The 11,493-nt window shown below is 32.4% G+C and overlaps 1 protein-coding gene across 1 annotated transcript; it reads right to left on the bottom strand.

Moving 5' to 3' along the window:
- On the bottom strand, positions 7,134–7,544 carry LOC108662758 (uncharacterized mitochondrial protein AtMg00810-like). The gene has a single exon (XM_018124299.1). It carries the CDS (start codon positions 7,542–7,544, stop codon positions 7,134–7,136), a length of 411 nt encoding a protein of 136 aa, XP_017979788.1.

Below are 11,493 nucleotides of genomic sequence, written 5' to 3'. Positions count from 1 at the left end.
AGTCGTTGAAGGCCATTGTAGTGCACAGGAATCCTTGTCTGGATTCCTGTGCTTAGCTATTTTCTCTTTTAAGTTTCATTTCCCCAATGTCGAGTTTTTCGGCTTGGTTTGTTTATAGAGTTTTGATCTCCAATTTTCTTTATCCCAATTTTCTTCTTTCAGCTCCTCTATTCTTCATTCTTATGCTTATTAATTGAGCTTAATCAAAGTTTTTACATGATGTCATAGCAAAAAGTGTCTTAAGGGGCCGGTTTTCCTTTTGTTTTTTCCACTCATGTTTAGTTTCCAGCTTTATTTTAAGGTTTTGATTCATGGTTACCTCAAGGTTTAGCACTACTACTCCTCTAGTCTTTATTGAAGAAAATTATGTTTTTTGGTCAGTGAAAATGTAGTCTTATCTCAAAGCTTTTTCTCTCTGAAAAGTGGTGGAGACCGGAGCAGAAGCTATTTAAAGGCATGCCAACCCAACTCTAGCTCAGATAAGGCAATTTGAAGAAGACAAGGAAAAAAGATATAAGGCACTTTCTTATTTACAATCGACAGTTTCTGATGAAATATTTTCTAGGATAATGAATTGAGATAACCCAAAAGATGTTTGGGATCATTTAAAAGAGAAATTTCGTAGTAGCGATAAAACTAGAAAAATCCAGGCCTTAAATTTGTCTTGGCAATTTGAGATGCTGTCAATGGATGATAATGAAACTATTAGGGAATTTTCTAGGAAGATGATAGGGATTGTAAACCTGTGTAGGTTGCTTGGGAAAGAGATGGATGAGGAAAGATTAGAGTGTAAGATGCTGATAGGATTACCAAAGAAGTATGAGTCTAAAATCTCATCATTATATGACTGTAGGGACATTAGTCAGATGACCTTTAAGGAATTGGTAAATGCACTAAAAGGCTTAGAGCAGAGGAGAGCCTTTAGGCAAAAAGGTCTTATTGAGAATGCCTTGGTAGTGTAATCAAAAAGTGTAAAACTTGGTAGTAGTAATTCTTAGAAGAATGAAATTGACAGAAAGGATAAAGGAAAAAAAGTTAGATGAGAAGAGACATGGGAAAAGTAAGAAGTCATTTCCACCTTGCTTTCATTGCAAAAAAAAAAAAAAGAATCATGCAGAGAAGTTTTACTAGTTTCAACCAAATGTTAAGTGCAAGAGGTGTCACTAGCAAGGCATGTGGAGAAAGTGTGCAAAAGTAAGGTAACAATATTGATGAGAAAGCTGCTGTTGTTGAAGAGCCTCAAGTGGATGAAGAAGTCCTATTTATGGTCAAGAAGGTTGATATTAAAAAGAGGAAAGACACCTGGTTATTGGATAGTGGCTGTTCAAACCATATAACCGGTTGCAAAGAAAACTTCATCAGTCTAAATGAGAGTGTTAGAACTCAAATGGAGATTGGAAATGGTGACATGTTGCTAATTTTTGGAACTAGTATAGTGGGGGTACAAACACCAAATGGGACTAAATCAGTGGCAAATGTGTATTTTGCTCCTGATGTAAGCCAAAACTTACTCAATGTAGGTCAACTAGCAGATGAGGGCTTTGAGTTAACCTTCAAAGACAAACTTTGAATAGTCAAGACTTTTCACAGTGGGAATGAAGAACAAATGCTTTCCATTAAATTGGATGGATATCAAACATACTGAAAAAAAAAAAAATGAATCATACAGAGAAGTTTTACTGGTTTCAACCAAATGTTAAGTGCAAGAGGTGTCACCAGCAAGGTCATGTGGAGAAAGTGTGCAAAAGTAAGGTAAAAATATTGATGAGAAAGCTGTTGTTGTTGAAGAGCCAGAAGTGGATGAAGTCCTATTTATCACTACAAAAAATCATTGTATTTCTAACGGATTTTCAATGGAATTTAATTAAAATTTTTATCTACTAGTTCCAACAGATTTCCAACGGATTTCTGTTAGAAATTTTCCAACAGGATTTTTGTTGGAAATCCGTTGGAAAATTAAATTCCCAACGGAATTTCTAATGGAAATTTCCGTTGAAAAATTTTCAACGAAAATTCCGTTGGACATTCTGTTGGAATTTTGGCTTGTACAACACACACATGGTATGTTTAATATTTCCAATGGATTTCCAATAGAAATTTTCATTGGAAATTTTCAACGAAAAATTCCGTTGGAACCTTAAACTTTTTTAAAAAAATGGGTGTAATCTTGATAGTTTCCAACGAAATTTTCCGTTGAAAATTTCATCTTTAGAACACATGTCTAACTGTTAATTATTTCTAATGGATTTCCAATGAAATTTTTCGTTGGAAATTTCCGTTGGAACCCTAAACATTTCCTATGTAATCTTTAACTTTTCCAACGGAATTTTCTGTTGGAAAGTAACTTTTGAATGCATCAAAACTTTTATGACTTTTTAAACTTTCCAACGGAATTTTCCGTTAGAAAATTTCATTGGAAATAATCATAATTTTTCCAATTATAAAATTTAAAATTTTTATAAATTTTTTTAATTATTTTTAGAAAATTAGATATTACTAAAACCAAATACATAGTTATTGAAGTAAAATTTTAATTTTTTTAAAGTTTAAATATGTTTTCCGTTGAGTAATTTTGTATAATTTTTTTTAACTTTAATGAATCATACAATATTGAAATATAATACCAAATTAGGGTAATGTTATATTATTCCAAAATTTTAAAAAATAACTATGTAAAATTTTATATTTTATTAAAAACCATGATAAGATAAAAAAATCATATAAAAAAATATATATTACATTATTTACGTTTTAATTGTAATTAGCTAATATATGGAAATTAAGATTGAAGTTTTATAATAAACTTATTAATATTTGTGCTTAAAAAATTTCATTTTATTATATGAGATATATTAAATGAGGGTCTACATATATATATATATATTTATTACTATATAATTTATGTAAGATTATAGTAAATTTCATTTAGATGATTATAATTATTAACGTAATGGGATTAAAATCATACATTTTATAAAAATCATATTGATAATTAATTATACAAATTTGGTTAATACATATCAATGTATAACCTATAAGTTGTGATCATTATATATGTATATAAAAAATTTAGTCATATATGACTATTACATATATTGAGTAATATTAAAAAAAAAACTTTTTGAACGAAAATAAAATAAATCTAAAAGTACTATTATTGTCAAGACTTGAACCTTTGCCCACATGTTAAAAGAGTTAAAAAATAACCATTTCTTCCACCAGCCCATACTTAAAACTTATCTCCCAAACTTAATTGGGTATTAAACCAAAATGAATATTAGTTGCCTTTGGCCCAATACGTCGCCGTTCTGCCAAAATTCGATCCCTTTAACCCTACGTCAAAACGACGTAGTTTTGATCCATAAAACCCTAGCTATAAAGTCACAAATTTCTCCCCAAACTCGACTTTTGAATTGCCATTTTCTCTCTCTACCTGTGGCGTTCTCCCCTTTCTCTAAAACCTTTGCCCGACTTCCACGGTGTTCCCGATGCTGTCCCTTTGCCGATGGCCTGACTCCAGTTACGGCGTTGTCCTATTTTAACAGCAATCGGTCTCTCTCAGTCACCTTTGGCCCCATCGTCTTGCTGCCATATTCTTCGGTTTGAACCTTTGCCGTCATGACCCAAACACTCTTTGAATGAATCTGTCCTTGTCGCTTTAGTCCCCCTAGTGCTGCCTTACTCGCCGTCCCATCCCTTCCACAAGTCTAGCCCTAGGGGTTAATTTTGTATACCTTGTTTAATTGATTTTCATCAATATTTGTTTATCAATTGATGCGACCTAGGTATTTTTAATGATGTTATTGTGTTTTAATTATTTGATTTAGGGTTAGAAGCCTAAACATTTCATTGCCTTAATTTTAGTCAAAGGTTAAGGTCGGCTCTGGAAGCATAAAAGCAGTGTTCGGTCTACTTCAAAACGAGATTGGGTTTTGGTCTAATTTTGCAGGTGACTAAGATGCATAGATAAGCAATTAAATGTTGGTATTTGAGAACTAACCATCCCTGTTTTAATTATTTGATTTGCTATTACAAGCCTAAACGTTTGACATATTTAAATGTTGGTATTTGACATATTATTTGATTTGCATTAAATTTAGTTAAAATTTTTATCAATAATTTATAAACATAAATAAATATGATGTTTATTATATTTTAATGCAATTTGAATCATCTAGCCAATTAGCCTAATATCTTATTAGCCGATTGGGATAAAAAGCAATTAACATATTTTATGTTAAGCCCAAATAAAATTAAGGCCTTAATTACAATTTTTACTTTAAGTCTTATAATATAACGCTTGAATTTATAGCCCAAATTTAAATTTCAAAATAAAATTGTCATAACCGTATCAAATAATAGAAAAATTTGACATTTTTTAAAAATTGTAATAAATTGGAAACTACATCTGTTAATGATATTTAAAAGAAAGGGTAGACATCATGTATATATAATTTCAATTCAACTTAATGTACAGTCACCAATTTTAGGATACAGGTGTGAATCTCTAATTAAAGCAATTTAATGTGCAAATAAATATAAACCATCTGCCTAGGTTTTTTGATAATTCATGTATGCAATAATTTATACTATAAGGGCTACTTTGCATCTTACAATATAATTTTGAATATATTTATATAAAATACATATTGAAATGTAGGGTTTAACAAATTGTTTTGTTACCATCAATACAAATTAGTCTTGATAATGATATTCTATGACACTTAAGATTACAAAATGTCGAGAGATCGCTCTTGGATGTACCGTCGATTATAGAATGGATTCATTACAGCTGAATTTATAAATGGAGTTACTGAATTTATTAATTTTGCATATTTGAAGACTACATTTATGTGGAAGAGTAAAATTTGATGTCCTTGCACACGATGTAGTAACAACAAGTTCTTAGATAAAGATAAAGTCACAGAACACATACTAAATCGGGGTTTTACTAGGGCTTACACAATTTGAAGTTTACATGGGGAAGATGATGTTGGACAATCATCGAGAAGTAGATCTAGAGTTGAACCATCCCTTAGATTTGAGGAAGATGCTGCTTTTCGAGAACCTACATATGAAGATGAAATATAAAATCCATATACTAGAATGGTTAGGGATGCTATGCGTACCAAAGTTGCTTTCAACCATGGTTCTGAAAATGAGTCGAGCTTTGTGGAAGAATATCCCAATCCAAATGCATCTACCTTTTACTCTTTGTTAAGCAATGCAAAGTAACCTTTGTGGGTAGGTTGCACAAAGCACACAACACTTTCAGTTGTGTCGTAACTTTTAAATGTTAAGGCGGAGTATAATTTGAGTGAATCATGTTTTGATTGACTATTGGAGATAATAAAGAATATGTTGCCATCTGATGAGAAGTTACCTATGACTTTATAGCATGAAGAAGAAGGTAGCAAAGCTTGGTTTGGGATATATAAAAATTGATGCTTGCAAGAAAAATTACAGGTTATTTTATGAGCGATTTGCTACGTTTGAGCATTGTCAGGTATGTGGACATCCTCAGTATAAACAGAGGAATTCAAGTGTGAGAAGGCAGAAGAAAATTCCTTACAAGATTTTGCGTTACTTGCCACTTATACCGAGGCTTCAAAGGTTTTATATGTCATGTAAAACTGATAAACATATGACGTGGCATGCGTAACACCCAAGTGATGATGGACTCCTTAGACACCCTGTTGATGGTGAGGCTTGGCAACACTTCAACCGCACACATGAATTCTTTGCAATGGAACCTCGAAATGTAAGATTCGAGTTATGTGCTGACAATTTCAACCCTTTTGGATCGACTGCCATTTCTTATTCTGTTTGGCCAGTAATGCTTTGTGTGTATAATTTACCCCCATAGGTGTGTATGAAACAACAATATATATTTCTTAACATGGTTATTCTAGGTAAGAAAAGTCTAAGTCAAAATATAGATGTGTTCTTGAGGCCTTTGATAGATGAGTTGACTTTATTGTGGAGAGAAGGTGTTATGACCTATGATGCATATAGGAAACAAAATTTTCAGTTGAGGGCAGCATTATTGTGGACAATTAATGATTTTCCTGCTTATGGTATGTTGTCAGGATGGAGTACACATGGACGATTATCATGTCCATATTTCATGGAACATTCTAAATCTTTCATATTGGAACATGGTAGGAAACCTTGTTTCTTTGATTGTGGCCCTATCAACTCAAACTTTAACAACATATGAGTCTGTGTGTGACCCTATCAACTCAAACTTTAACAGTCTCGCAAATGCATTGCAAGAAAAAGTGGAAAATCTTGCACGAAACTTGAATAAGATACATGAGGAAATGCGTGGGGAAATACGTGAAGAAATGAGAAATGTGATGGCGGAAGGCATGAGTGAATTTATGGCACGTATGGAAACCATGTTCATGAGTAATGAGCATTCAACCCTTGGTGATGCGGGACCTTCACGACTTGACAAGTAAGAAAAAAAAATTCCCTTACATGATGTATAATTTTCAGTGCAAACACTTGGATACTTTTTAATTTAGTTATATTTAATATTCATATGTATCAAACTATTTTATATATTGTGTGTTAAGGATAATTTCTAATTAGATGTTAGGACTTGAATCTCAATTTTGTAATGTGTATTTCTTTTATATATTTTACAGTTCGATTGCGAAATTAAATTTAGTATCGGAATGAAAACTGGTAATTTTTTCTGAAAATTTATTATAAAAATAATAGGTCAAAATATTTCCAACAAAAAATTCCGTTGGAAATGCTAAATGTTTTTCTGTTGGAAATAATTTTTCCAACGAAAAAAATTCCTATTGATTTTTCCGTTGGAAATGGGATTTCCAACTAAAATTTCGTTGGAAATTCTATTTCCAACAGGAATTGTTCCTACTGTTTTTTCCATTGGAAATGTCCAACGGATTTTAAAAAAAAAAGGTAAATTTTCAAATTTTCAACGGATTTCTCATGGATTTCCAACGAAAAGTATTACCCACAGGCCTTGTACCGACAGAATTTCCAACAGAATTTTCCGTTGGAAATAAACATTTTCAACGGAAAAAGGCCTATTTTCAATGGAGAATTTCGTTGGAAATAGCCAAATTTTTTGTAGTGTACTTTGCTTTTGCAAAGGACTATGCCACTATACTTTGTTTCTTAGAATTCCAAGCAAACACTGCAATGCCAAATGAGAAACAGTACCTAGAAGTGCTTTTTGATTCCTCCAAGCTTCCACCCCAATCACTGTCACTAAAGCCTTGAAGCTTCTGATTTTCATTCTTACAGAATTTCAAGCCAAAACTTAGAGTTCCTTTGACATACCTGAGAACTCTTTTAGCAACACACAAATGGCTCTCAGATGGCTTGTGCATGAACCTTGAAAGTAAGCTAGTAGCATACATGATATCTGGCCTTGTGGAGGATAAGTATAATAAGCTTCCTATCAATCTTCTGTTGCGAGTTTCATCAACTTTAGCTCCACCATCATCTTTGCTCAGTTTAGTACCAAAAACCAAAAGAGTTGCTACTGCCTTGCAACTCTCCATCTTAAAGCTTTTTAACAAATTAGAGGCATAATTTTTCTGATGCAGGAGTATAACTCAGAACCTTGATTTATTTCCATACCAAGAAAATATGGCATTTTCCTCAAATCACTCATTTCAAAATTTGTTTGCATCTTTGCCTTAAAGTTATCCACAAAAATACCACTGGAGCCTTCTACTAAGTTGTAAAAAGCCATCAACTTGAGTGAACCATAGTTCACATGGCCAAACCTTTTATGCCACATCTCAGTATCAGCTAAAATACAGCTGTAAGCAGTATGTTTGATATCCATCTAATTTAATGGAAAGCATTTGTTTTTCATTCCCACTATGAAAAGTTCTACACCAGCTGAGGCCTTGACTATGCAAACTTTGTCTTTAAAGGTTAACTCAAAGCCCTCATCCACCAGTTGACCTACATTGAGTAAGTTTCGGCTTACATCAGGAGCCAAATACACATTTGCCATTGATTTAGTCCCATTTGGTGTTGTACCCCCACTATACTAGTTCCAAAAATTAGCAACATGTCACCATTTCCAATCTCCATTTGATTTCTAAAACTCTCATTTAGACTGATGGAGTTTTCTTTGCAACCGGTTATATGGTTTGAATAGCCACTATCCAATAACCAAGTGTCTTTCCTCTTTTTAATATCAACCTTCTTAACTATACACTACAAAAAATTTGGCTATTTCCAACGGAATTTTCCATTGGAAATAGGCTTTTTTTTGTTGGAAATGTTTATTTCCAATGGATTTCCAACGAAAAATTTCGTTAAAAATTCTGTCGGTACAAGCCTTGTGGGTAATACTTTCCGTTGGAAATCTGTTGAAAATTTAAAATTTTACCTTTTTTTTTATAAATCCGTTGGAAAATAATTCCGTTGAAAATTTCTAATGAAATTTCTGTTGGAAAGCCTATTTCCAACGGAAAAAACAGTAGGAATAATTCCTGTTGGAAATCCCATTTCCAACGGAAAAATCAGTCGAAATTTTTTCCGTTGGAAAAATTATTTCCAAAGGAAATTCAATTGGAAATCTTATTTCCAACAGAAAAACATTTAGCATTTCCAACGAAATTTTCTATTGGAAATATTTTGACCTATTATTTTTATAATAAATTTTCAAAAAAAATTATCAATTTTCATTACGATACTAAATTTAATTCCGCATTCGAACTGTAAAATATATAAAAGAAATACACATTACAAAATTGAGATTCAAGTCCTAACATCTAATTAGAAATTATCCTTAACATACAATATATAAAATAGTTTGATACATATGAATATTAAACATAACTAAATTAAAAAGTATCCAAGTGTTTACACTGAAAATTATACATCATGTGAAGGAATTTTTTTTCTCTTACTTGTCAAGTCTCGAAGGTCCTGCATCGCCAAGGGTTAAACGCGCACTACTCATGAACATGGTTTCCATATGTGCCATAAATTCACTCATGCCTTCCGCCATCACATTTCTCATTTCTTCACGTTTTTCCTCACGTATCTTATTCAAGTTTTGTGCAAGATTTTTCACTTTTTCTTCTAATGCATTTGTAGGACTGTTAAAGTTTGAGTTGATAGGGCCACACGCAGACTCAGATGTTGCTGCATTAGATTGTGTTCCAGTAAGTAAAGCTGTAGCAGGGACACGAGTGCCAAACCCATACACTTGAGTGCTGTAGTCTCCTTCCCTCCAATTGCTTCAGTCTAAGCATGCGGATCGAATTTTGGCTGAGAAGATGAATCATCACCATACTTTTGCGATAATACAGAATTATACATTTCCTACATAAAAACCATAATTAATGATTAATATTGAAGTAGAACATCAACTTAGAAGAAACAGTAAAAATTAATGAATTTTTACTTACACTCGTAGACTTGGACTTGTTATCAATAAAATCACCATGACCCCTTGAGCGCTTATGAGTATGGTTGAACACTTCCAAGAAGGTAACATCTCGTTTCAGTTCAATTGCCTGAATTTATTAACAATTATATTTAGTCATTCATAATCGATATATATATATCCTGATATATATAACATGTAAAGCAAAACCGAAATCCAACTACTAAACTTACAATTTAAATGAAATTGATGGGAAAACATACATATTAATTATGAGTAACATTAATTCATACCATCCTTTTTGCATGAACCACAAATGGAACTGAACCGCCAGTGTGCTTTGGAATGATTCCTTCTTTTGGCGTTAAACGATTTTGCCTTACTTTTCGTAATTTATTTTGCCACTCTTCTGTACCCCATACTGTATCGATCAGGGTATCCCATATTTCATTTGTGATCCATTCCCTCGACATGCCTTTGCATTCTATAATGTTGTTAGTTTTGGCTTCAATCATTGCTTTATGCCTTTCTTCTGAAAGCATGTCTCTTAATCGATCGAAACAAATTTTTTCCCATATGCGTTGAACTAAAACATCTTGATGTGCAGACCAAACACATTTTTCCTACAACATAATGTAATACAATAATTTAACAAAGTTATACAAATTAATGGAAAAAAAACGCATAATAAATAAATAACAAACATAGTACCTGAAATTTTCGAAACATTAAGTCTTTTATATCATTAGGGACTTTCCTCCATGTCGACCATAGACCATTAAAGTGATTTTTGATGATCCTTGTTATTGTAGATGTGACCCCTCTCTCGAAAAAAGTGCTTATAAAATATTTCAAATAATTGTATATATTAAAATTAAAAAAATTAAAAATTTCTTTAAAAAATATAACAAGTTTAACAAGATAACATACCTATCCCCAATAGGAGTTATACGCAATCTGTCCGATGGATCTACAAGAGTCTGTAATCCTACACTGGGTCCCCTACTTCTTGATCTTGACGATGTCTCATTTGCATTTCCACCTAAATCAATAGATGGGGATCTTGTAATATCATGTGTAGATGTCTCATTTTCTACTTGCTCTGCAAATGCATCGTATAAAGACTGTGTCTCAAATGGCGCATCATTATTCTCTTGCTGCACCTGTTGTGGAATGGATATATCATCAGATGCTTGGGAACTTGTAGGCACAACCATAGTTGCCGATGCATATGAAGACTTAGGTCTCAGTTTTGATTGCTTCCCTTTAACCATCGTTCCTACAATATTGTATTGTTAAAATCCCATTAGCAATTATTATTAATATGATTATTATTATAACAGAATAAAAAACATCAATTCACAACAATGACACCCGTTAATTCTTAATTATTAGAAGCAAAGCAGCAATTATATATTAACTAATTTCAACATTTATATATTGATTTTAACGCAAACGTTATAATTTTACATCATGTCAAAATACTGTAATATTATAAAATTAAAGTCAAACACTACCGTCAAAAGAAAATATGAAACCAATATCTTACGTGCCTACCGTCATCATTCACTTCCTGAATAATCAAACTCATTTTCTACATTATTATCACTATCATCATTATAAGTTTCACCATCATTGTGCTCCACATGATCTTCATCTTCATCTTCATCTTTATCATCATCTTCATTATCTTCTCCTTCCATGTCATCTTCTTCATCTTCATCTTTATCGATATGATCTTCTTCATCCTCAATCGATAGATTAACCTCTTCATAATCACCACTCGCTAACTCTGTTAAATCAACTTCTTCTGATTGAGTACTAGTAATTGAATTGGACACATCTTCTTGGTATACTCCTTCATTCAAATCACTTTCATTTTCTCTATCACCACTAATAGGAATTTGAAATATACTCCTAGCTTTTGTCTTAAATACTGCCCACCAATCACGTTGATCTCTTCTTCTTGATGGATAACTACTATAATAAATTTGGTGAGTTTGGGCAGCTAAAACAAATGGTTCATTACTAGCCAGTATTGAGTTGTAATTCACATCAACAAGACCATGCAATCGATCTACCGTTATTCCTTTTTCAGT

Source organism: Theobroma cacao, chromosome 7 (assembly GCF_000208745.1).
Source record: "Theobroma cacao cultivar B97-61/B2 chromosome 7, Criollo_cocoa_genome_V2, whole genome shotgun sequence".
NCBI lineage: Eukaryota > Viridiplantae > Streptophyta > Magnoliopsida > Malvales > Malvaceae > Theobroma > Theobroma cacao.
The sequence above is the reverse complement of the archived record's forward strand: the minus strand, read 5'-3'. Positions and strand labels throughout refer to the sequence as shown.